Source organism: Apiospora phragmitis (assembly GCF_038363925.1).
Source record: "Apiospora phragmitis strain CBS 135458 chromosome Unknown utg000013l:1.0-2965645.0:1.0-2969333.0, whole genome shotgun sequence".
In the NCBI taxonomy this organism is placed as follows: domain Eukaryota; kingdom Fungi; phylum Ascomycota; class Sordariomycetes; order Amphisphaeriales; family Apiosporaceae; genus Apiospora; species Apiospora phragmitis.
Window position 1 is genome coordinate 1,405,100 of NW_027117413.1, and position 25,278 is coordinate 1,430,377.

Below are 25,278 nucleotides of genomic sequence, written 5' to 3' on the forward strand. Positions count from 1 at the left end.
TAACAAACAAACTCTCTCGTCATTCGCCAATCCCTAACAACCTCCGCTGCCCAATACAACGCAACGCCAACATGGCGACGACAAGCCTCAGGCCCTGCGCCCAGCGGCTCGCCCGCAATGCGCCCCGAGCTGTCGCACGATCCTGGACGCCCTCCACCTCCCCCCAAGCCCGGCGCAGCTTCCTCAACATCCCCAGCCTCTCCATGCCCGACGCCAACAGCCCCCCACAGACCCTGACGGCCCGGCGCACGCTCCCCTACGCCTCGGACCGGCTGTACGAGCTGATAGCCGACATCGACAGCTACCCGCGCTTCCTACCCTACTGCGCCTCGGCGCGGGTGACGCACTGGACCAACCCTCCTCTGCTCCTTCTTCATCTTCTTCGTCGTCATCGCCAGAGAACAACAACAGTTCCCAAGGCTCACAAACCGAAACAACAACACAGCGACGCTGGCCCGCGCAGGCTGACCTCACCGCCGGCTGGGGAGGAATCCAGGAGACGTACACGAGCCGGGTCTTCTGCGTCCCGGGGCGGATCGTCGAAGCCATCTCAGGCGAGGCGGGCCCGGAGATCCCCGCCGCGGAGCTGGAGCGGCTGGGCCTCCGGGACCCGGGCCCGTAATTGGGATAGGCGGGGGTCGCGAGGGTGTGTTCAAGAGCCTGGTGACACGCTGGACGGTGCGGCCATTACCGAATACGGACACGACGGGGGCGTCAAAAGTCGAGTGGAGCGAGGTGGACTTGAGCCTCAGGTACCGGTTCTCGAACCCGCTGTACGCCGCGGTCAGCTCGGCCGTCGCGGATAAGCTGGCGCCCATCATGGTGGATGCCTTTGTCAAGGAGGCAGAGCGCGTGCTCGGTAACCCTAGGAGGTCATGAACCTCTGGGGGAAGCTAAGAGTATTTGAGGAGGCGACAACCTCCAAACCCTCTGATGGCCAGGCTGTATAGTGTAAATTTCAACAAAGACATCGTGGAGGTAAGTTTTAGAACTACGCATTGGCGACGGAGTTTGGACGCGAGAGGCTTTTGAATCGACTTGTATCGCATTTATTTGACTCGTGTCTGACTCGAAACTCCATGGCTGCACCACTCCACTGTATAGATAGATATAATATTGAAAAAAAGACACCAGTCGAAGACACTCGATCATCGTATACTCCCTAACATGACTCATGCTTGCCAAAACGCCCCTTGTTCCTCGTATCATGGCCCCGTAAACCTCATAAGCCAATGCTTCCACTTCAACATGTCTCGTCTCGTCTCATCTCCTCCCGTATAATCAAAAGATTCAAATATGATTGAATCGGTAATTCTTGAGGCCAAAAGCTCTAGGGGCGGTAGTGGCAGGTAAATAGTTGACCAATCCGACGTAGTAGTACCCAGGACAGATTAGTGGTCATTGCCAGTCCGCAACCGCCTTTGAAAGAAATCAGACAAGCTACTCCTGTCCCAGTACAATGATCAGACTGTCTTAGCCGGGGTATAATGCCATAAATCAGTAAGCAAAGAAAAGGAGAAGAAAATATATGCAGTAAAATTCGACAATTTCCAAGGTGACTTAAGCGTCCATCACCTATAGGTTGCTTTGAAGCTATTTTCGTCTAAAAGAAAAGGGTCAGTAATGCCGATAGAGAACGCCGGCAAGGATGAGCTGTTGACTTACGAGGACTTCTTCGGTTTTGCTGGTTTGCCCGCCATGAATTGCAAAAAGCCACCGCTGGTCTTTGCTGGCTTTTTCTTGGACGACGACTTCTTTTCTACTTGAACAATGCGAGGATCCATGCCTGGGGGCGGACCCGGACGTAGATTTGGATGTGGAGGCGGTGGGGGTTGACCGTGTTGATTGTGGTGGCCGTGCATATGCCCTGGCATCGGTGCACCAGCCGAGCGTGGTCCCCCCATACCCATAGGCATGCCCTGCATACCAGGACGGCCGGCTACAGGCCCCCCGGGGCCTCTAACCCCGGGAGGCACACCGGCGGGCCGACCTGCTAGGTGGGCTGCTGGGTTTGGCGCTCTTTCCATCGGCCACATATGCATCGTGATGGCCCAATCGGGTTCGATCACTTTGTCCCACACCTGGGGGAGAATGATCTCGCCATCGGGACCAAGGAGATCGTAGTGCCCAGCTTGAACATGGGGCCCAATCACGTCGACATGTAAGAAGGCCTGCTTAATGAGTTCTTCCATACCCTGGTGAAATATTAGTCATATGCCGAAGAACGACTAGGGAATGTCTTCTTACCTGCCAAGTCTGGCATATATGGAAGGGAAAGCTGAACTTCCTCCCAACGGCGTCCTTGAATCGTATAGGGGCCTTGTCTTTGCCCATCGACTTCTTGTTCGCTTCCTCGGCCTTGACTTTGGCTTCCTCCAACAGCCTCTCCTTGTAAGCATCCTCCTCCTTCTTCTTCGCTGCTTCAGCCGCCGCAGCCTCCTCTGCATCCTTCTTCTCCTTTTCCACCCTTTCCCGTGCCTCAATATCTGCTTTTAGTTTAGCTTTAGCCTCGAGATTCTTGCGCCATTCGGCTTCCTCGTCAGCCTTCTTCTTAGCAGCAGCCTCGGCCTCCTCCTTTGCCCTGAGGGCAGCTTCAAGTTTGGCTTGCGCCTGAGCCTCGGCCAGAGCAGCAGCTTCTGCTTCCCTCTTCTTCCTTTCTTCGTCAGCCTTGCGTTCTGCCTCGAGCTTGTCGCGGGCTTCTCTCTCTGCTTTGGCGACAGCCTCAGCTGCAGCCTTGGCTCGCTCCTCGTCGGCCTTGCGTTCCGCTGCAAGCTTATCTCGGGCATTTCGCTCTGCCTGAGCAATAGCCTCCGCTGCAGCTTTTGCGCGTTCGGCTTCGGCCTTCTTTTCCGCCTCAATGGCATCCCGAGCGGCTCGCTCAGCTTCTCTCCTGGCCTCCTCAATTTCCTTCTTGGCTTTCTCTAGAGCAATTGCTCTCTCTTCTGCCCTGGCCTTTTCTTCTCGAGCCATCTCTTCCATTTTCCTCTTGAAAGCATCCTCGGCCTCCTGGCGTATCTTGGCCTCCAACTCTCGTTGCTTTGCCTCGAGTTCCGCCTTGGCTTGCGCAGCTTCGATCTCTGCAAGCTTCTTCTTCATTGCCTCCTTTTCGGGGTCCTCCCTGGGGTGTTCTGGTGGCGGGGCCGGCGTACGAGCAGGAGTACGAGGTGCAATATCCGTTGGTGGAGGTGGGGGAGGAGAGGCCCATTGCTGATACTGTTGCATGGCTTGAGGAATTGGGTATTGGCCATTGCCGTTGAAATATTGTCCTCCAGGGTAAGGCATCATTTCACCACCACCCCAGCCACCCCTGTGATCGTTGCCAAAGTAACCTCCGCCAGGGGCAGCGTTATTCGCCGCGAAAGGGTTGTATTGGTTTCCGTATGGCACCATTTGCTGCTGGCCTCCATATGGGGCCGGAGGGCCATAGCCGCCCGCATGGCTTGGTGGTGCATACCCCCTGGATGCTGACCACGCCCACCGTAGTAGCCGACTGGGCCGCCGCCGCCGCCGAGGCCCCCACTAGGGGCACCGAAGGGCTGGCGCGGCCCGTAATATTGTTCTTCAGAATCCAGACTGGGCGCTGGGTTCGGCGCGACGTGCCGAAAACCGGAGTGTGCCCTTGCGGGGACGACGTGACGACGAACCGGTTGGCGAACTGTGCTTCTAGCGCGTGCCCAGTTGTTATTTGCAGGACCCGGGGCCGTTGAGGCTGAGTCGGTGGGATCGAGTTCGTCTTCTTCTTGGGAATCCGTCCAGGATCCGTGATCTTCTTCTTCTTCTTGTTCTTGCGACGACGAGAACTCTTCTTGACTTGAAGACCAATCGGTGGCCGAATTAGGATCAGCGTGGTAGGTTCGAGCGTATCCTCTGCCTCTGGACCATCAAGTCAGTCGCCGTGTGCGGATGCGGGGTTTTGGATCGTGGTGGGCACCTACGAAGACATGAGGAGCCAAGTGAAAGCTGAGTGTCCTTCACTGCCGACCCTTCCTCTCAAGAAAACCGGGGTAATGGTTGGCTCCAAGGAAAAAAGAGACAAAACTCTAGGGATAGGACCGCCCTTTCTGTGTGAGCGGTTAGAAACACGGCGCTTATGGGTGAGTTGCTGGTTGCGGTTGGATGCGCACAACAAGCAAGGTGTCGCGAAACTAGGTCGACGCTGCTAAATTGCAATTGGCTAGAATTGCTCAATAACTAGTCCGAGGAGGCGGCGAGTATTGGTGGGAGGGAAAGAATTGGTGGTTGCTGTAGTGTTATTGTTGTTGTTGTTGTCTCTCCGAGAGATAGCGGGTAGGGTAGGGTAGGTGGGTGTCCCGAGGATTTGGTCAGAATTTGAGATTGGGCCGGAAGTGAAGAAACAATATGTGAAATTGGCTCTTGTCGTGCTATCGAACTCAAAAAAGGGCCACAAAGATTAGGGACCAGGCGGTGGGGAAAATGGAACCAAGAAAAAGCAACTGGAAGCAAGGAGTAGTTTTTCCTGGCGTGCTGGTGGTTTTGTATCGCTGGTACAGAGTATGGGAAGGAATAATAATCGCGGGGAGACGAATTCGTAGCAAGGTGACTGACGGCGGACGGGCTTCAATGAGTGCTGGAGGGAAGATCCCGGTTGCTTTGCACAAGTTGGGTCGCAAAGGGCAGAAACCGACGAAAATCTTTGGGTAAGGTAAAGAGGCAATTGGGTCTTATTGACCGGCCCCCCCTCGTCGGCTTTTTCCCTCTCTCTTGTCTCTATCTCGCTCCAGTCAAGGCGCTGGCTGGGTTAGGTAGTCCCAAGCCGTCCGTCCAATAACCCCCAGTCCAATCCAATCCCGTCCCAAAAGCCAGTATGCTCTGCGCGGTGAGCAATCCGCTGCAACAAAATGGAAACGGGCGACTGCAGATGGCCACTCGCCAGCTTTATTCGATTAAGCCGAAAAGGCCGATTCTTGTTTAAAAGAAGTATGTATTAGGGTATTAGATGCAAATGGGGGAGTAACAATAGGTGACGCGGGATCGTCAGGAGGAGGCAACAGATCAAGCCCTTGCGGTCTATCACTGTATGTCTCTTTGTCCCTCTCTCGCGGATGGAGGGGTTGAACGATGGATTGCAAAGAAAGATCCGGGCAGATCTACAAGCGGCCCCTCTTCTTAAATGGGCCCAAGCAGTAACGAAAGACAAGACGGCAAGAATGAAGACTTTCCAGGTTTGGGGGCGGCTGAAGTCCACCGCTTATTATATAGGTGTCAGCAAAGCATCATGTATGTACTACGGCATCCCTACACACCTTACCGACTTACATGAAAAGTATTTGCCTAATGGCAACCTAGGCATTGATGGAGATGTAGAAACTAGTAACTAAGTAATATGTAGGTATGCCACGATAGGTCTCTCCGTCCGTCCTGCGTCCTGCTGTGCTGTTGTGGACAAAAGGCCGAGAGGCGAGAGTTCTACTTCTTATTGCCGCTTGCCTATGGACTTGAACAGCATCCAAGATGACGGTGTGTGTAATACAGCTAGCTGTAGCTAGCGACGTAACGTCTTGCAGCCCAGCCCAGCTTGCCCAGCCAGCCAGCTCCTTTCTTGGGGTATCTCAAACAGCGACGGCAGCTAGCCAGCTTCTCGGTAAGTTGCTGCTGATTACTAGTTCTCACACCTAATAATAAGTGTGCCCAAGGCAGCCAAGGTTGGTCACGTTGTGCCTAGCATCTAGTGCAACTTAGGTAGGCGTTAGAAGGGATGGAAGCAGAGGTATGCATCCATCATGCTTGTTGACCTCTTCCATTCCGATTGTTTACCTACATACCTCTTTGTCGTTGTTTCATCTTATTAGCCACTGCACACAACTGGTTGCATTCTACAGTAGCGTTTTGTAGAAGGATCGCCGGTGCTGGGTGCTGGTCTAGACAGAAGTTCCGTGGTGGTGATGGTCTATAGTCGAGGCCAGTATAGGACCATAATACTCAATCGTAGCTACCGAATAGAAGGAGATTTTGGAACTGCGATTTGATCGGAACCTCGAGCCAGAAATGGGCACCCAGCTCACGAGGACCTCCTTGTTCGGGGCAATTGGTGGAGGGCGCACGGGGCGTATGCAATTATCAAGCACTGGCAAACCGGGGGCGCATTGATAGACTGACGGTGCTTGCGGCCGATGGACCCATCCCCGGCATCTGCGTGTGTGTATCCAGTCGCAGATGTTCCGTTGTATTGAGCTTACCTACCCCGACAGACCACGACTTGGAGTAGTAGATGTCAGACGCCAATTGACGAGGATGCCGGTATTATCATGTACATAATCGCTATATCCAATACAGTCACATGTCGTCATTTTCTACCGATCTTTTTGACTTGACATCTGAAACTTGCTGTGAAGCGACAACCGATGTCAGTCAAGACCCGATGCTTCTGACTGGCGGGGTTGCGATACAATACGCGGGCGGTGGAGGGGCAAGGCCAAGGTGGCAGGGAGCAGCCAGGGTGGTGGGAGGAAGAGTACACCGCTGTTGCTATGGACACTATCTGGACACTACTCTGCCCCTCACTCACTCCAGTCCAGGGCCCGGCTCGTTCTAGGCAGCTTGCTGTTGCGGGCATAGCCGATATGCAGCATGGTGCATTCTGAGGTGCATGAGGCTCATGCCCAATGAATTGTCCGCTGAGACCGACAGCTTACCTGTGCTTGCGTCAACAGCAGCAACTCCCTCCTCCAAGAGAATGAAAGTAGACAGACAACTTCGCCCTAAATCTTAGCCAATAGGCCTCTATTTGCACGCACGTTTGCTCCCCGCTAAATGGTACGGTTGTAAGTCCAGCGAGGCTTAGTACACGACAGTCCAGGCCGGTGTGTGTGTGTGTCATTGATATCTGTCTGGGTGTGTGTCTGGCCCTCCCACACAGCTCATCTTCCAGAATCGAGTAGAAAAATCAAGAAATTATGGTCAGACAGCCTCAGTGAACAGGTTTCAAAGGCCAGGCTAGGTCTAGTTCTTCCGCAGAGGTCGGGTTACTATTTCTAGGTGTCGTCTCCGATATACGCAGATAACCGTTTATATATTAACCGAGCTGTACCTACGGTATGGGAACCTCATAAGAGTATAGATAACGGTCGAGAACGCGTATACCAGATATACCGAAGAGGAAAAGCTACAGGGCTGGGGTGGATATGGAGTATGTATGCATCGCTGAACGACAGTATTCGCTGCTGACTCGCCGAACAGCCATGACTGGCCTAAGTGGAACCTACAGTAGCTGGTGGATGTGAGTCTTGGCTGCTCCCAGCCCGGCAATAGCGAGCCTAATGAAACGTCTTGCTGCCCAAGCTTTGACCGGTTCGGGTTCATAGACGTGTAGGCAATGGGTATAGGCAGTAGTATAGGCATAGGTGGGGGAACTTCAGCAACTTTTGAGCAAGGGTGGCTTTCCAGTGAGGGTGCCAAGTGTATGTAAGAGCCGCCTCTTCTCTCGGTCAATTGCTGTCTTCATCTGCCTCGCCCTCAGCCTCCGTGTCTATTGTAAACGACTGGAGCCACGCAGAGGGGCAGTGGACTCGTCTAACGGATCTACATCATCCCACCAGCTTCTGCCCAATCGCCCGTGGCTGATTGCGTGCTGCTAGCTTTTGGTAGGGTATCAATTAAGTCGACATTCTGCAATACAGCGCGCGTACCTGATCTGCCAACAATAGTGGCAGCTGGTGGCTATCATGGTTCCTGCCCGGTCAGGGGTAGAACCTCCCGACTTGCTGGCTGCTGCATGGCATACTGTGAGTCAGTATAGCACAGGCATAGTGACTGGATCACCGGATCGAATCGTAGATTGGCGCCTCGCAGGCCCGCCAGCCTGCCCGCCTTAACGCACAGTCGTACTAGAACTCTTCTCTAGTAGCTCCCTGGCCGCAACAATCTCGGCTTCTTCAAATCCCCGCCAGCCCCTTTCCCCGGCCGTGAACCTCCGCGTAATCTCCCCGAGTTTTTCGGTGGCCAGCCCATCCAGCTTCTGGAGGGTGGACAAGTTAGGTGGCGAGAGACCATCACTTTCCGCCTGTTTTGAGGGCTTCGGTGGGTCATTGAGAAGCTGTGTGGTTGTCTTGCTAGGAGTTAGTACAGCCGGCTTGCTGGGTTGATACGGAGAGTCGCAATAACGTACCAATTTCAAGCCGTAGTAGCCACGTAGGTAGTCGTCGCAGAGCTCGATGCTTCGGCAGAACCGTTTGAGTGCTTCAGCTAATTGCTTGGCGCTATCGTTCTGGTCCCCGATCCCGATTTGATGGACATGAGGAGCAGCTCCCCTATTCTGGCGTGGATCTAGGCAGATGCGTTAGTCACTTGGCGCTTGAAAGTAGCAAACGTCCCATGCTTACATTCCACGCATTCGGCTGCAGTACGAGCACCTCCTCCAATGCGAAGATGGCCTGAGAATACAGTCCTTGGGAGAAATAGATATCACTCAGCTCTGACCAAGCCTCGCTGTCGGTGGGGGAGAAGTCGAGTAGCCCAGTCAGGGCCGTGACTGCGTCTGGGATGCGGCCGATGGATCGCAAAAGGGCAACGCGGCGCTTTACGATAGGCTAAAGAGAACAAGCTGTGTCAGACGGTTGCACAGTAGACCACGCAATGTATAATAGGCAGCCTACTATGTTTGTCGGATTCTCCTGCAGTAATGCCTCGTATTCCTTCAGTACGACCTCGAGTGTGGCGTCGTCTGTGGCATCCGCTTCCTTCATCAGGCCTATCAAGGCCATGACGCGCTCGTTGTCATCGCCAAAGCGATTCACCAGTCGACCGAGACACAGATGCGCCGATTCTTCGTCCCTGTGCGAAGGCATGAAAGCAGAAGGTTCTCATATATTGTCCACAGCTCGGGTGTCTCGGGCGCGCTGAAGAGCGATGAAAGGGCCGACGCCGTTACCGCTCCCGGAGAGCTCTTGATTATGTTAGGAGCTTGCTGTGATAGCTGCAGAGCAGTCGCTGGAGACAGATGTCCCGGCGGACGGAGGAGCGAGGACGTCATGGTAGATCGATCGAGAACTGGGGGAAACGCGTTCCAATGGACTTGCGGCGTTGAGTTTGGCGAGTCTCGAGAGTAAAAGTTTTTAGATGTCTTCGTCGGTCACGGTGATGATCAAGGAGCTGTGTCGCATTGAAGCTCAACTTTGACTGCATGCACATTGGTTCACATGTGGCCACTGTAAGGTGCTGGCCAGTCTCGGTGACCCGGTAAATCCGCCGTTGATTAGGGAGCCTTGGGGGCCAACTGGCGGGAGCTGGGATCGACTGGGGTAACCAGCTCACCAGTTGCAGGCGGTATTTTAGCGCAATTACGTCTATAAACCGGAGCACGACCTCCAAATCGCAATTTGGGGGTTCGTTGCGTACCTCTCAAGACTCATTGATTGGAGGGGCACAAGACCACCTGCAGTCCCTACATTTGAAGTTAATCTGGCCTACGACTCGACCCTGCGAAACCAACATCTCTCTCCGACCGAAGCTGATCAGCATCTCGTTTCTGGATGTATAGCTGTCGTCATGATGGCCTTCGGCCCAACACGAACCCACACCGCAACTGATAACTGATAGCTTGCCGACCGCTCTATTTGGCTTCATCCCACATACGATAAGACCGCTATACGTCGCCAGCACCGGTGCAAGGCGCCAAAGCTGCAAAGATGTATGTTAGAGGACTTAGATGCAAGTTGTCGTTTGTTCTTTTGCTAACAGACTTCAGGTTCGAAAAATCACTCTACGACCTCATCCGGGGGATGCGAAACCACAAGGGCAACGAGCGCGAGTACATACAGAACTGCCTGAAAGAATGTCGAGCCGAAATTCGATCCCAGGACTTGGACCTCAAGGCCACTGCCATGTTGAAGCTGGTCTACCTGGAGATGTTTGGCCACGACATGTCATGGGCTTCGTTCCACGTCTTGGAAGTCATGGCATCGCCCAAGTACCACCAGAAGCGCGTGGGCTATCTCGGCGCTGTGCAGAGTTTCCGCCCCGATACCGAAGTCCTCATGCTCGCGACGAATCTCCTCAAGAAGGACCTCACCGGAGCTTCGACGACTACTATAGCGCTTCCAATCGTCGCCCTCCCTCACCTGATCACTCCCTCCTTGGCGCTCTCGACCCTCTCCGATTTGCTCCCTCGACTCAGCCATAGCAATCCCACGATTCGCAAGAAAACCATCGTTACTCTGTATAGGCTAGCTCTAGTGTTCCCGGAAACCCTGCGCGCGGCATGGCCGAAAATAAAGGAAAAGCTCATGGATACAAGGGAAGATCCAAGTGTCACGGCGGCTATTGTGAATGTTGTCTGCGAATTAGGCTGGCGCCGGCCCAACGACTTCCTACCTCTCGCCCCAAGGCTATTCGAATTGCTTGTTGATAGCGGCAACAACTGGATGGCTATCAAACTAATAAAACTGGTAAGAGCTATACAGTCGGGACATTGGACACACTCGGCTTCTATACTCATTGTTATCTAGTTTGCGACACTCACTCCGCTCGAACCGCGGCTTGTGCGGAAGCTACTACCTCCCTTAACCGAAATCATTCGCAGTACTCCTGCAATGTCATTATTGTACGAGTGTATCAATGGCATTATCCAGGGAGGCATTCTAGGCAGCGGCGATGATGACGACGGAAGGGAAGAGATTGCATCCCTCTGCGTCAGCAAGCTCCGCAGCATGATAATGGTCGACGGCGACCCTAACCGTACGTTTGAGACATTTCCGCATACTGACGGGGGCTTTTACTGACATCTGTTGATAGTCAAATACGTGGCACTCCTCGCTTTTAACAAGATTGTGGTTACACACCCTTGGCTTGTTGCTCAGCAAGAGGATGTAATTCTTGAGTGTATCGACAGTACAGATATTTCAATTCGCATCAAGTCGTTGGATCTGGTCCAGGGCATGGTTAGCAGCGAAAACCTGATATCCATTGTTAGTCGTCTCATGAGGCAGCTTAAGAGTGCCTCACCAGAGAATGGAAGAAATGCCGCGGTCGATCCGGCTGATCTGGATTCGGACGAAGAAGCTTTGGAGGAGACCATCAATCCGCGACAGAAGAATAGCGGGCAATCGCAACCACTGCCGGATGACTACAGGGCCGACGTAATAAACAGGATCCTGGATATGTGCTCACGAAATAACTACAGCAACCTAACAGACTTCGAGTGGTATATAGATATCCTCACACAGTTGGTCCGTATGGTTCCCTTGCCCCGGCCTACAAACGACTTGGAATCATCTGCAAGTTACAAGTCGAATATTGGGGATGCGTCGGAACAGATCGGCGACGAACTGAGGAATGTTACTGTCAAGGTACATGCCATCCGGCCAGCATGTGTCGAAGCTGCGAACGCCATCCTGATGCAGTTCGATAAAGACGCGCCAAGCGGTCATCCTGTGACATCAGGTGCAGTGAAACCTATAGCTTGGGTTATAGGGGAGTTTGCGACCGAGACGTCATCCCCAGATGACAGTCTCGGGTCGTTGCTACAGCTTATTCCTCGGGTCACCTCTCCGGAGTCGTTGGCGGCCTGTTTGCAAGCTGCCACTAAGGTTTTTTCTCTCATTGCAGGTGACAGCATAGCTCCATGGACTCCCGAGAGGAAGTCGATGATCTCGTTGCTCATGGCCCGTATCATTCATGTTTTCGAGCCTCTGGCTATGCATCCGAACCTTGAAGTACAAGAGAGGGCTGTTGAGTTCATCGAATTGCTCAAATTGACAGCGGAGGCCGTGTCTGGTCAAGATGCTGTCGGAGAGGCGTCAGATTATGCCCCTTTACTGCTTACACAAGCGATGCCATCGCTATTCGGGGGCTGGGAGCTGAAGTCCGTTGCAGCTTCAGCCCAGAAGAATGTGCCTTTCCCGGAGGGCTTGGATTCGATGAGCCTATCAACCCAAACCTCAACTCTCTTTTAGCCAATGCCCAGCCTCTCAGCATGCCCACAGAGGAAGCAGATGAATTCGAGATATATTACAACAAGCGGCCACCGCCGACGAGTATAGTTTCGGAACCCGCCATCAATCGTCTGGTTGAAAGCCGAGAAGATGTCGTTGGCTCCTATCAACAACAGCCAACAGAAGACGCGTACTTGGATCCAGATATCCTTGCCAGGAGGAAGGCAGAGCGTCGCGAGAGGAACAAGGACGATCCTTTCTACATTGGAGAAGGCAGTAGTCTTACCGGTACATCGACGCCCATACATAACATCCTCCAGAACTCCAACGGTCCCGACTTGGATGTCGATTCGATCCCTATCATGGAGTTGGATCTCGACAAGCTTAACGCCGGTATCAGCGGGAGCGTTCCATCCCAGTCACGCATAGCTCCTCGCCGAAGCCGCCGCGGCAGAAGATCGTCATCGCCGCGGACGAGAACCTCGCGGGGAGCGGCGGCTCCACGCCTCGCCACTACGATTCGGAGAATAACTCGGACAGCTTCACCAAGTTGCGGGCCAAGCAGCTGAAGCAGTCGGTCCTCCTGGGTGTCGATTCGACCAACATCGGCTCGCTCAACCTCGAGGCGGAACCCGACAGCCGCGGCTACGACCCCGAGGCCCAGCAGCGCGAGGAGGCCGAGATGGCCCGCGCCATGAAGGAGGTGGAGCGGCTCCGGCTCGAGATGCAGCGCGCCAACGAGCGCATCCAGGTGGCCCAGGGCGTCGACGCCGAGGGCACGGTGGTCAAGAAGAAGTCGAAGAAGAAGGCGTCTGCCTCCACGCCAGCCGAGGGAGAGGGGGGTGATTCTGGGGCTGCTGTCAAGGCGAAGAAGAAGAAAAAGAAGGTGGTGGTTCCGGATGGCGGTGATGGGCCGAACGACGATAAACAAACGCCTGCCCCCGCTAAGGAAACAGTAGAGAGCGTGGGAGAACCGGCGGCCGTGAAGCCGAAAAAGAAAAAGAAGAAGGCCAGACCAGTAGAGATACAGGATTAAGCTAGCTGATCAAGGTTGACTTTTTCACGGCTACAGGTCTACTGCCGCAGTGACTTCGCTTCGTCTTGTACTCAAAGTGGCGGGAGTCTCACTCGTGCATATCGGCCGGAAGAGACCCGGCCGGATGAGAGCCGCGCCGGTCCTGCTAGTCAACCCTTGTTTCTTGGAAAGGCAGAAGGATGCGCAGACTGCAGGACCATGTCTCAGATGAAAAGCGCGCAATCGGTTAGACCTATAGAACCCGGGAAGTATGTTAATCATGCAAACCATTTCAAAGCATGAAGACCTCAAATCTCTTGATGTGTACTCGAGATTATAGTCGTTCTCGCAATCACTGAAGAAGTCCAGCCGGCGTACGCCAGCGTTGGTCCTCAAGCGAGGCACATGTGTGAGCAATACAATAATACTATGCGAGGCGGGGGTCAGCGAGGGCACTCTATTCTATTGGTGTATTCTGCTATGCAATTCGGTGGCTGAATTCCTCGTATGACCGTTGGGTTGAGTCAGAAGCGTGGCATATACCGGATGAGAAGAGAAAGAGGTCCTGTCTAACTGTCGTCCAAACTCCGTTTTACCTCCGATTCGGACGACATATCGTAAGGTTGGTTGTTAAGTTGTCTGGTATCACGTAGCTTCTGTACACCGCCTGCCACATCGGTCTAGTATGGTGAAATAGTTGACCTGATAGTAGCAAATCACATGGGTGCTATTGAAAAAGACGGACCATTTCAATCAATGCGCTGGATGCAGGCACATACTTTATGTATTCGTATACTTACACCCCCACTAACTGCAGTAGAGGAACAGCAAGTTGCAGCTGGACCGTTAACCTACCTACCTAGACGCAGACCAGGGTGATCAGCCCCGCTACGACGCTGGGCGGGACAGTCAGTCACAGTCAGGGAATGGTGAGGGCGCGGGAGTCACTGAAGGGTTTTTTAGCCTCCGATTCGGAACCTAAAAGTCAGGTAGCAAAGCAGCGCATTCATGTCGCCATTCCACTTTACGGGTCAAATGTATTTCTGGCTGTACCTGGACCGGTGTTAAAGAAAGCGAGCAGGACATGACATAACGCGGTGGATTTTCCCTTCAACTCTAACTTTCCTCCTCTATTCCACACATACTTACATACGTACAATATTCCTCCCTTGTGATAGCCTCTCATACTCTCGTTTGAAACCCAGCTCCTCTCGTTATTCTGGCTGTGTGTGTTGTGTATTACTTCTATCGAGAAAAGTGTAATTTGTGTGTCTCCAACAAGACTGGACGACAGCGACTGCCCCGCGATTCGTTGCTTTTGCGGAATAGCACAGGAGCAAAGGGAAGCCACCATTGGGTTTGCGCCAGAGACAAAAGTCAAACTCGCTTGCGCTGAGACGGCCTTTACCATGACAGCCTTCGAGTTCAGCAACACTTCTAGCAATGGCTGGATAATACAAAAATTCGGCGGCACCAGCGTCGGCAAATTCCCAGACAAGGTATGTTGGAATCTCTTGGCTGCCCCGCGCCCTGTCAACTACCCTTATCGAGAGCATTGCGACTGACTACTTTGGTTTGTGTTCTTGTAGATCGCAGAAGACATTATACGGTACGTGCGATTCCTGGCTGCCATAACCCCCCCTTCTTGTACGATGATGCCTGCTAATTGAACATTGGAACAGGGCGAGTCTTGCTTCCAATAAAGTCGTTGTTGTTTGCTCGGCCCGGAGCACTGGAAAGAAGATCACGGGTACCACAAGTCGGTTAGTCAACATATACCTCCGAGAGTCGCAATTCGCAATCGGACCTGCCCCTAACACAATACGCCATTGTTCAGTCTCCTCAAGGTCTACAAGAAACTCAAGGCCATTGCCGCTGCCACTAGCAATGAAGCTACCCAGAACGAGATTCTCGACGCCGTCAAGATTGCCGTCCAAGAAATCTGCAGCGACCATGTCTTCGCCATTCAGTCTTTCATCAAGGACCCTGTCCTACAAAAGCAGGTCACGGCGGATATTGAAAACGACTGCCAGGAGTTGGTCGACTACGTCATTGCTGCTAAGCGCTTCAATCTCGAGGTCAACGCGAGGTCGAAAGACAGGGTCATCAGTTTCGGTGAGAAGCTGAGCTGCAGATTCATGTCATATCTGCTCAAGGACAAGGTACGGAGGTTACGGCGCGCCCCTTATACGGCTGGTGCACTTTGCTGACAATACCCACAGAAAGTCGATGCCGAATACGTGGATCTCGCCGACGTTCTCCATTATGACAGCTCCGAGAGGCTCAGCCCGGCTTTCTACCGAGAAGCCGCTGCCGCGTTCCAGAAGAGGATAACTGCGTGCGGGGAAAGAGTGCCTGTGGTTACGGGCTTCTTCGGTACTGTCCCTGGAAGTCTCATGGACGGCGATATTGGACGGGGTTACACAGATCTGTGCGCAGCTTTGGCCTCCGTAGGTCTGAAGGCCGAGGAACTGCAGGTGTGGAAGGAGGTGGATGGTATTTTCACAGCAGACCCGACCAAGGTCCCAACTGCGCGCCTCCTGGGCTCCATCACTCCGTCGGAAGCTGCCGAGCTCACATTCTACGGCTCCGAGGTCATCCACCACCTGACTATGGACCAAGTCATCAAGGCCGAGCCACCGATACAAATTCGTATCAAGAACGTCAAGAACCCGAGGGGTGAGGGCACCATCGTGCTGCCCGACCCCGTTCAGTCGCCAGCACAGGAGATCAAGAGGTCGAGACCTTCAGAATCAACACCGCGGAAAACACCGAGACGTCCCACGGCCGTTACCATCAAGGACAACATCTCTGTCATCAACGTGCATTCCAACAAGCGATCCATCTCACATGGTTTCTTTGCTAAGGTTTTCGCTATCCTGAACAACCACCGCATCTCAGTGGATCTCATCTCGACCAGTGAGGTGCACGTATCCATGGCCATCCATGCCGCCAACTCACCAATCTCGCAACTTGAAGCAGCGAGGAAAGAATTGGAAGGCTGCGGCGATGTGAGCATGCTCCATGACATGGCCATTCTGAGCTTGGTTGGTGCCGAGATGAAGAACATGATTGGCATCTCAGGCCGTATGTTCTCGACTCTGGGAGAGCACAATGTTAATATCGAAATGATTTCCCAGGGTAAGTCATTGCTTTTTTCTCCAGCTAACTGCGAGTGGCAGATTTGCTAACTGTTGTCATTATAGGTGCCAGCGAGATCAACATCAGTTGCGTGATCGACGCGCGGGAGGCTACCCGAGCTATGAACATACTACATACAAATCTGTTTACGTTTTTGGAATAGATCGACCTGCATAGATTCGGTGGAATTAAAAATCGCATTTGTGTTTGTTCTCCGGCGTTTGTGGCTGGCTGCACTTATAAATCCAGTCCGGAATGGCCCGGTTTCGGAAAAAAGGGGCGTATGGGGAGCTGCAAAGAAGGTAGTCATGTGTTTTTTTCTAGAGATATCAGATTGCATTTGACAAGCACCTAAGACAAGACATCATCGCAGTTGAGAGACTTCTTATTTTCAGAGAAAAAAAAGTAAGCCATTACTGGGTACCCTTCATACGGTCAATGTTTTGGAGCTTTTCCTTTCTTGAATATATCGTTATCTAATGTACTGTGTGTGTATGCCTATTCTATTACCGCTCTCGCTATTTATGAGATAGAGTGATGTATGACCTACCTTGGGAACTTACCTTGGGAACCTACCTGTTAACATTTAGTTCTGAGTGGTATCATCGGCCTTCATCAGGCTCAGAGCCCACGCCGAAGCGCCGCGATGAAGCGCGCATCCTGGTCGACTTCCGACTCATCGCAGCGGGAGCAGGGGCAGGAACGGCGACGCGTCCTGATCGACCTCCGATCCCGACCCCATCGTCGGCGGGAACAGGGGCAGGAGCGGCGAGGCGTCCTGGTCAACTTGTTCCGACTCTATCGCCGGCGGTAACAAGGGTAGGAACGGCGAGGTGTCCCCGCCGCTGGGGTCGCGGTCGGGCCGCCGGGTGTCCGTGAAGCTCAACCGGGCGAAGGGGTGGTGGAGCAGGCAGTCGCCCTCGATGGGGCCGCGCATCGGGTTCTCCCACAGGCTCCGGTACGGCCGCGGGGGGTTTGTCGTGGTGGTGGCGGCCCCCGTCCGGCGCGCCGCCTCGATCGCCCCGTCGTCGTTGCTCCGGGGAGAGGGCTGGTTTCGGAAGTGGTGCTCTGCCGCCGCTGCGACTGCTTCTACTGGGCAGAACAGCGGGCGCTGGGACACCGGGCGGAACAGCGGGCGGTAGTCCACGTCATCGCCCTCCTTCCGGTCCCTGGGGGTGCGGAGATTGCTGCCGCCCTCTTGGGGGTCCCTGGGATCATTCGTGCGACACGGGACCTCGCTACCGGAGATCTCTCCCTGGCTGGCGTCCGCGGTCGCTCGTGGTGTTTCCATGATTGATAAATGTGGTTACCGAAAAACTGGTCGTAGAATGGGTAGGTAAATCACTGGATGTGCAGCAGAGCAATGTTTATGGTGGTGTTGGAAGGTTTTCTATACCGAAGAAGTCCCGACTTGGGTGATCATATTATGGTATCTTGCTGTTCACTGCCTATCCCTGATACAATAACCTTGTTTCAGTTGGTGATTACAATGTCTTTCTCCATCTTCTTGTCCTACTTACCTTGTCTTTACTGTTATGAGAAGCGAAAACAACTGTAAGGTTGGATCGCAAGTGCGTGTGCAGGACCACTCTTGCACCACCGTCTGCTTCCTCTTGGGCATCCCCTTTCCATACTAGCCAACCGAGGTAAGAGGAGAGCTATTCGGGGTTTATTTTGGACTCTGCCTATCGTAGATGCTAGACTCCATACGTCAACGCGGTCAAGCCGTTGCCCATTGTTCGGACCATGAGGGAGGCATTAGTGAGTGGCAGGATAAAGGAGGTCATCGCCAAGTTTCCGGTTTTGCGCTGTTTCCCTCAGGGCTTGGCCATAAAGAAACCACCACATTCTTCGTCCTATTCGCTATGCATTAAAAAAAGAAAAAAAAAAGAGAAGAGTAAGAAAAAGGAAAAAGGGAAAGAAAAAAACAAGCAGGTGTGTCGTGATGTAGTGGTTTACATGCTATCGCTAAAGTCCTTTGTTTTGTATAGGTTAGATTCGAACTTGAAGCCTGCCGAGGGGGGTGTAAACACCTAGGTCCTTTTGTTTTTGTACAGGTTATTCAAGCCAAATCGCCTACCGAGGGGAAGCGCCCGCACCCACTACACCAGTCGGCCACCTGTTTGTTGGAAGAAAAGGCATTAATTTGAATATTTAACCCGTCCTTCTCTCCTTCTTTGATTGCTAGGCGACCCCACCGCACACCCCCTATCTCGCTTTGCATGTCACTTGTTCTTGACGATTCCTCGTGTGGTCATTCACCTTCCCCCTTACACAGTCGGCTAAACATGCTTGAGTAGTTGTTACACTTCTACAGAAGCTGCTGGCTGGAGTACGGAACATGAACTTGCAGTCGAGGGCGCGGGACTGGTGCTTCACCTATGAGCCAGACAAGGCCAAGGGCAATCGTACGGTTGTCGAGTTCCAGAAGAAGGCGCGTATGCTTTCCATGCCTATCTGGGCACCATGTTTACGTTGTCCATCGTGTTTGTCCCCTTGGACCATCCTCGTAGACAAGGGAGCTTTTGTGCTCTTCTTCCTTGGCAGCATCGCCATAATAAACAAAGACTCCCCGACTGACCACCCTGTTTTTAAGTACTTCCCTCTCCACGACCACCCAGACAAATCGCACGAAGTCAAGACTTCGGCAGGCCCGTACTGGGAGTCGATGGGTCTCGTCCCCAACGGGAGCCCGACAACCCCGTGGCCCCTTTCCACTCGGACCTGTTCAACGCCGGGGTGGGCCCGGACTACTACCACTTCTGCCTGGAGCAGTCACGGACGGGGAACGGGAGACGACAATGAGGACATTGAAGCCTAGGGTCTGATGAGCAGCTGGCATAAGGAGGAAATTTACCGAGTTACAGAAGTCTTCCAATGATTAAATCCAAGTTTTCTTGCAGATGTTACTACGATCCCATAAAACAGATGTCAGATTGACCTATACGCGTGACCTACCTGTAAGTGTTTTGTCACTTCCACAGCGCCATTCTGCTCCGAGATGTTTTCACTATGTAGCACCCAATTTAAGTCTCGTCAGTTCTGAACAACCAATGGAGCCTGGGTAGCCAGGCACAATAAAGGGTTATCGACATGCTGAAGTCGTCCGTTGGGTATCTCATCATGGCCTCCGGAGCTGTCTTAGGCATGACAAGTCCGACCGTATGATTATCACTTATGCTATAAATAAAAAGACTGAATGCCAGTGGCGTTCATCTCGATTCGTTTCAAAGTCGTAGTCTATGGGTATTCCGTACACATATTCAAAGGTGACACCCCTAACCAAGCATCTGATAGTAGCCTTGGCCCACCCAGAATAAGCCCTGTCTCTCGCCAGCTTGTATGTGTTCAAGTATCATCTTCCCAATGCATCCGCAAAAGTATGAGCTGGTCAGTCAGCCTAGGCCTGCTTTACTGCTGTACGCCGACGACCAAGCCCAGATACCCACCACACATTGCCTGCTGGTCTCATAGCCTTTTCTAACTCCTTGATCCCTTGTGGTTGGTCGTGATATATGTGCTAGAACTGCGCTGTAGACCGGATTTGGAAGAATAAGAGTAAGTAAGATATCAGTCGAAAGCAGACTCGTTCTCAATCTGCTCTACCAGCAGTTGCAACTTGTCTGGCAATTTGTCCGTGTATCCCTCTTGCCCGTCACCTTCTACCGCGTCCTTCAGCGCGGCTTCCATCACTTTATGATGTACCACGAACTCGCGGATCGAGTCAAGCAGGGGCCTCATGTTCTTCTTGGAATGACTAGCTCTAAAGGCAACTCGGAAAGGTTTAAGGAGGGACAGGTAACCGAGCAACACGGCCAGGTACCCAAATGCCACGTTCAGTTGCGATTTCGCATCCGAATCAGCCTGTGCAAAGTCAGCTTTGTCCAATTGACCAGTAGTGAGTGTCCGGGAGATGTCATGTTACTTACCTCAGCAGTGGATGCATGGTTCTCTAGGAATAGCTTGATAAGTTTATTCGTAGGAGAACCGTCGTCGCCATAGCACTTCCAGACCGCCTCTCTGACCGCAACACTTCGCTCGGCGCAATTGATCAGAATGCCCAGTCTCAGGACGAGTCCATCGCGAACTTCGTCCGACCATTCATTGGTAGAGACTGTCGCTAGAGCCTTGGCGAAGCTGGCGCATACAGAGCTCGCAAGAGTGGGGAGCAGGCCTTTGGCAACGAAGACTTCAGACGCTCCAGGCACCGTTTCCACTAGGTTGACCATAACTCTCATCACGAGACTCTCGAGCTCCGTGTCGTGCGGTACCCGCAAAACAGCCCCAAAAGCATCGGCCACTGAAGGCAAATAATCCGTCAGCCACTTGTTGCTGTCGTTTTGGAATTCAAGCGCCTTAACGGTGTGATATTCCAAAACGGACAACGCATGGAAGACATTGATACGGTCAATAGCGTCGGGTGCTTCCAGAAATCCGGATCTTGCGCCACAGACAGCACCGAGAACAATTTGTCCGTGACCGTGGCTGGTAACAGAGACAGGTCCATGCCAATGTTCGGATCCTGGGCAACGAGAAGCTGAAGGCATTTCAGGGTGGCAGTCCGAGGTGATATGTGAGCAGGCTTGGTTCGCCAGGCCGACAGCTCTTTGAGCCCATTCTGAAGCCCGGCCAGCAGCGTCTGGTCACGCTTGCTTAGGTTACTTTTGCGATCCCTCGCCAGCTTCAGGGTGTCATCGTCCACAGCAAGCAGTCTTGCAAACAAGGCACCCATGTCTCCAGTGCGAACAAGCCGCACAATATGTGGCGAGTCAGTGTGTGCCAAAAGCTGAAGAAGGATGACCACAATGAAATAGCCAGTTATGGTATCATGCTCTCTATCGGCATGCCCAAAAATAGTTGCCTCGACCCCATGATCACGGAGTGACCGTCTATATTCTTTCTCCTTTACCTTATCCGCAACCTGACGCAGGGCAGTTCTGCGTGAGGATGATGGCTTCTGGCCTGCACCATTGGGTGCTCCTATTTGATCTGTTAGATCATGCATCTGATCGGCGACAAACGTATTTGCGCCTGCGGCCCGAAGTTCATGAATGCCCTGCATTTTGGCCGTCTTGGACGCAGAGCCAAGATCGGCGTCCTCGTCATCGGAGTCGGGCTTGATCAACTTCTTGTGAATGTCATATTCTAAGCGTCGGCCCTTCAGCGCTGGGGTCTCGTGTGGAAGCTCCAAAGCAGCATACATATCCGTCTCTTCCAGCAGGGAATTTGTTTGGCCATATGTACGCTTCACTTGGCTCGATGTCCGGGAGAATGCTGGCGGTCTGGTGCCTGGGGCTTTGCGGGGGTTCGGGGTCAGAGTCATGGAATCTTGGGAGTCTTCCTGTGCAAAATCGTTATTCTGGCCAGACACCAGCGGCTGACTCCAAGTTACTTGCGTCTCGCGTCCATCATCTTCTGACTCATCTGATGACTGAATCTGTGCCTTCAGGCTATCGATCAGCCGCGGTTTCTGCCTCTTCGGCGGCTTGTCTGCCACAGCCGCCCCCTTTGCCGCTGGCTGTGACAAACTCGCCGAGAAAGTAGAAGTCGAGGTTGGGCCAATATCGGATTGTGTAGTCTTCAATGTCGCCTTTCGCTGGGCTAAACGCACAGGAATCTGCTGCTGCATGCGCGGCCTTGATCTGCCCTTGTCCGTGACGGCCAGGTTACCAAAGGCTTCCATTGTCTGCGGAGGAAACGTCGTCTCGAGAGCCTCCTTTCTCTTGGATACTGCCTTTCCATCTCTGATGACTTTGCTTTTAGACACAGCGGGCGTTGGAGGAGGGCTAGACAGTGCCACGTCTGGGGTATCCACGTCCATGCCTTCCCCTGAAGTGGAACGCGCCGGGCGCCTAGTTGCCGTCGTTGTCTGCTTAGCAGGTCGCGATGGTTCTGGAGATGAGATGCGGGAGCGTCGGGCGGTCGGTCGAACAGGCGAGCTGTCATCCCCTTCTGTCAAAGGGTCCTGGCCAAGGGCCTTTGGGGAATATAACTCGGCCACCTTCCGTTTGCGTTCGCTGCTCAGGAGACCCACGGTGGCACTTTTTGTTGCTGCCGCAGGCTTCTGGCGTGCAGGTGCATTTACCGATAAAGGTTCTGGCGAGGAAGATAATTCGTAAGGGTCGCGCTCTCCTGGACGCGTTGTTTGTCCTGTGATGCTGCCACTCGCGACTTGACGGTCACTGGGTCGTGTGCTACCCTTCGCGCCAGCATAGAAAGCGCGTGCTGTTTGGCTCTTTCGTTTGCCATAGGTTGCGATCGGCTTTTTCGGCCTGTTTCCGGCGTCGCGCGTCGCCATCGTGGTGGTTGTGTCTCTCTGTCGACGAAGGAGTATCTATGTATCGATAAGCAACCGCCTGTGAAGGGTCGGCAGCACTTGTTCTCCGGCGAGAAATGCACCTTCTCAAATAGAGAAAGAGCGACAGAGATGTTGAGACAGCAATGGATGACCGATGCTCGCCATGCGACAGAAAGAGAGCTGCTCCAGCGCAATCGGTAGTTCAGGTCGCATGTAAATAATGGGTGCTCACTGGGATCTCAGGCCAATCAAGCTAGGGTTCCAAAGGACCCCTGGTAGCATTGCCCGCTAACTTACTGGCTGTGGGAAGGATGAGACGGGCGCAAGGAAGCGGGCGGGAGCACGGTGTTTTAGCCTTTAGGGAGGAAGGTGTGCAAACTTCAGGACGGAGAGCAGTTTTTACTTTGTTCCAAGAACCAGAACGTGAAGACAGAATGACAGATCTGAGAAGCACTAAATAGAAAACAAAAGGTGCAGTGGTGGAAGATTGTAGCCACGTCGGACGTTGTGAGACTCCAGGCCGGCTTTGTTGAATCATGTAAAGTACGTAGGGTTCTGTTACGATTGATACTACGAAAGCATCCATAGGCTGGCTCACTCACTAACAGTTTCATACCCAAAATAGGCTGATTGCTGTTATTGGTCGACCATGGAGCAGTGAATAGTAGCTGCTTCCTTTGTCCACCCGTCATCTACTTGCTTGAGAGGAAGTGCATTGGAGAATCGTCCAAAGTGACAATCGGTTTCGGCAATCTTTGCAACTCATGGTCTCGCCCTGTCCGGCACATTGTGAGTGTGCCTGCCGGTCGGCTGTATGCCATGATCTGGTGCCGGGGACGGTATAGGTGTTAACACACATAGGCAAGTATATGTATATCTTGGAATCGGCGACTACAATATATGTATGGTATCCCCTTATTAATCTAATAGTAGCCGATACTTCTTTTGGCTTTTCCCAACCTGTTTATTATGCCAATTCTCTATAGTGACACTGTATCAGTAACTGTTACTGACGGGGGCCATGGATCCAGACTGGTGACTGCAGCATCGGTACTGGCTCACGTCCGCACCAAACCCAAGCCCCAATGGGTTAGCTTAGCCAGATGTACTCCGATTATTGCATATGCAGGTCATCTCTGTAACGAAGCGCACCCTTGTGACTGAGAGGGACTCCATGGTCCTAGACCCATGCCTGTCGCCCAGGGCTGCATTATATATATATTAGATTCTCGTTTCTTGAGAGGTCATATTAGATCTCAATACTTTATAGCATCTTCAGTTCCCATCCTGTTCGGCTCTGCAGAGACTTCGGCCTACAAAAACCAGAACTCCTCATTTCAGTAAGAGCCTCCCTGACAAAAGCTCCTGCAGCTAAAATTCCCCATCAACCGTTCAAGACCAGTCGAACGGGCAGCTGGAGAGTAGGTGGTGATATCGACTAACCTATTTATGTCGCCCAGGTGATAGACACTCTTCTTGATACCGCGTACGGGCTAGAAGTGGTGAAGGCTTGCAAAGGACCGCTCGTCCATATCTCTTTTCGCTGCCACTTGAAGCTTCTGCATTTTGCACCTCCCCACTTGCTGCCCTATATCAGCCACCACACGCCATGTCTGATCAGCCCGCGAAGCGTCCTGAGGTCGGTCCTACCCAATGCGTAGGACCTGACTACCGCACAGAGAGCCAGAAGCCGGTTGCTACCGTATCGACCGAGATCGAATATGACAATGTCATCACCTTGCCTCAGACGCCTCAGCTGATAGCGTTGCTCACGTGAGTACTTCCCCAACCCGGACCTCAAACTCTGTAGGAACGTCCACCTCTATTATGCACCATGCCGGCGTGGCGGGTCGTCTTCTGTAACCATCTCTTCTGGGGCCCCTCTCGAGGCAACTTGATGAATTCCACAATGCAAGTCCACACCGACTCACCAAAACCATGCCGTTGCAGAATGATCCGCGATAGGAACACGGACCGTGCCGACTTCATCTTCTACTCGAACCGCATCATCCGGCTGCTGGTCGAGGAGGGCCTGAACCACCTGCCCATCGTCGAGCAGACGGTGACGACGCCCGTGGGGCGCACCTACGCCGGCCTCCAGTTCCAGGGCAAGATCTGCGGCGTGTCCATCATGCGCGCGGGCGAGTCCATGGAGCAGGGGCTGCGCGACTGCTGCCGCTCCGTCCGCATCGGCAAGATCCTCATCCAGCGCGACGAGGAGACGTCCATGCCCAAGCTCTTCTACGACAAGCTGCCCGAGGACATCGCGGACCGATGGGTCCTGCTGCTTGACCCTATGTTCGCTACCGGTAAGTCGCCATGGCCCATGCCTGTTTTTGTCGGGCTTGCACAGTCACGCCGGGAGAAGTGTAAACGTAGGAGAAACTGACAACCCGGGCTACGTAGGAGGATCGGCTATTATGGCTGTCGACGTGCTCAAGTCGCGAGGTGTTCCCGAGGAGCGTATCCTGTTCCTGAACCTGATCGCTAGCCCGCAGGGTATCAAGAAGTTTGCTACCCAATTCCCCAAGCTAAGGGTCGTGACGGCCTTCGTAGATCGGGTACGTTGAAACATACTGTCCACTCTTATATCGGCTATTTGCTAACCCAGATGTCACAGGGCTTGGATGAGAAGAAGTACGTATTATGTCGATCACTTTTTTTGCAATCGCTTACTAACTATTGTGCAGCTATATCATTCCGGGACTCGGAGACTTCGGGTGACAGATACTACACCATGTAAGCAGTGGTCACATACTGCGGCAGCTTGAAGCCTGTACCGTGTGTACCGAAATCATATCACAGGAACAACCTATATAAACTCGTTACGGCTATTAAATTAGCGTACCTCACACACGCACACTATCAAGATTCGGCGAGAAAACACATCATATATTCATACATTGATTGGCTTGGTCCTTCTCTGTATTATGGAT

At 53.1% G+C, this 25,278-nt stretch overlaps 9 protein-coding genes across 9 annotated transcripts; 5 read left to right on the plus strand and 4 right to left on the minus strand.

Moving 5' to 3' along the window:
* Positions 1-71: 71 nt before the first annotated feature.
* On the plus strand, positions 72-806 carry PG994_014159 (uncharacterized protein; the record flags this gene model as incomplete). Its single annotated transcript, XM_066865568.1, has 1 exon — positions 72-806. The coding sequence occupies one exon, from the start codon at positions 72-74 to the stop codon at positions 804-806; it is 735 nt and encodes a 244-aa protein (XP_066708697.1).
* Positions 807-1,661: 855 nt separating this feature from the next.
* PG994_014160 (uncharacterized protein) lies at positions 1,662-3,943 on the minus strand (the record flags this gene model as incomplete). The annotated part of the gene is made up of 4 exons (XM_066865569.1): positions 1,662-2,195; positions 2,248-3,401; positions 3,455-3,873; positions 3,936-3,943. 4 exons carry the CDS (start codon positions 3,941-3,943, stop codon positions 1,662-1,664), a joined length of 2,115 nt encoding a protein of 704 aa, XP_066708698.1.
* Positions 3,944-7,828: 3,885 nt separating this feature from the next.
* PG994_014161 (uncharacterized protein) lies at positions 7,829-8,804 on the minus strand (the record flags this gene model as incomplete). Its single annotated transcript, XM_066865570.1, has 4 exons — positions 7,829-8,065; positions 8,126-8,272; positions 8,340-8,546; positions 8,613-8,804. 4 exons carry the CDS (start codon positions 8,802-8,804, stop codon positions 7,829-7,831), a joined length of 783 nt encoding a protein of 260 aa, XP_066708699.1.
* Positions 8,805-9,644: 840 nt separating this feature from the next.
* On the plus strand, positions 9,645-12,924 carry PG994_014162 (AP-3 complex subunit delta; the record flags this gene model as incomplete). The annotated part of the gene is made up of 6 exons (XM_066865571.1): positions 9,645-9,676; positions 9,704-10,403; positions 10,464-10,692; positions 10,750-11,752; positions 11,830-12,232; positions 12,289-12,924. The coding sequence occupies 6 exons, from the start codon at positions 9,645-9,647 to the stop codon at positions 12,922-12,924; spliced, it is 3,003 nt and encodes a 1,000-aa protein (XP_066708700.1).
* Positions 12,925-14,312: 1,388 nt separating this feature from the next.
* On the plus strand, positions 14,313-16,207 carry PG994_014163 (aspartate kinase; the record flags this gene model as incomplete). The annotated part of the gene is made up of 6 exons (XM_066865572.1): positions 14,313-14,402; positions 14,493-14,512; positions 14,586-14,666; positions 14,741-15,065; positions 15,126-16,044; positions 16,110-16,207. 6 exons carry the CDS (start codon positions 14,313-14,315, stop codon positions 16,205-16,207), a joined length of 1,533 nt encoding a protein of 510 aa, XP_066708701.1.
* A 513-nt stretch (positions 16,208-16,720) lies between these two features.
* PG994_014164 (uncharacterized protein) lies at positions 16,721-17,335 on the minus strand (the record flags this gene model as incomplete). The annotated part of the gene is made up of 1 exon (XM_066865573.1): positions 16,721-17,335. One exon carries the CDS (start codon positions 17,333-17,335, stop codon positions 16,721-16,723), a length of 615 nt encoding a protein of 204 aa, XP_066708702.1.
* A 1,050-nt stretch (positions 17,336-18,385) lies between these two features.
* On the plus strand, positions 18,386-18,849 carry PG994_014165 (uncharacterized protein; the record flags this gene model as incomplete). The annotated part of the gene is made up of 2 exons (XM_066865574.1): positions 18,386-18,482; positions 18,686-18,849. 2 exons carry the CDS (start codon positions 18,386-18,388, stop codon positions 18,847-18,849), a joined length of 261 nt encoding a protein of 86 aa, XP_066708703.1.
* A 765-nt stretch (positions 18,850-19,614) lies between these two features.
* Positions 19,615-22,342, minus strand: PG994_014166 (uncharacterized protein; the record flags this gene model as incomplete). Its single annotated transcript, XM_066865575.1, is given in 3 exon segments — positions 19,615-19,908; positions 19,974-20,484; positions 20,499-22,342. The coding sequence occupies 3 exon segments, from the start codon at positions 22,340-22,342 to the stop codon at positions 19,615-19,617; spliced, it is 2,649 nt and encodes an 882-aa protein (XP_066708704.1).
* Positions 22,343-23,951: 1,609 nt separating this feature from the next.
* Positions 23,952-25,066, plus strand: PG994_014167 (uracil phosphoribosyltransferase; the record flags this gene model as incomplete). Its single annotated transcript, XM_066865576.1, has 5 exons — positions 23,952-24,115; positions 24,293-24,651; positions 24,749-24,903; positions 24,954-24,979; positions 25,033-25,066. 5 exons carry the CDS (start codon positions 23,952-23,954, stop codon positions 25,064-25,066), a joined length of 738 nt encoding a protein of 245 aa, XP_066708705.1.
* Between the last annotated feature and the right edge of the window lie 212 nt (positions 25,067-25,278).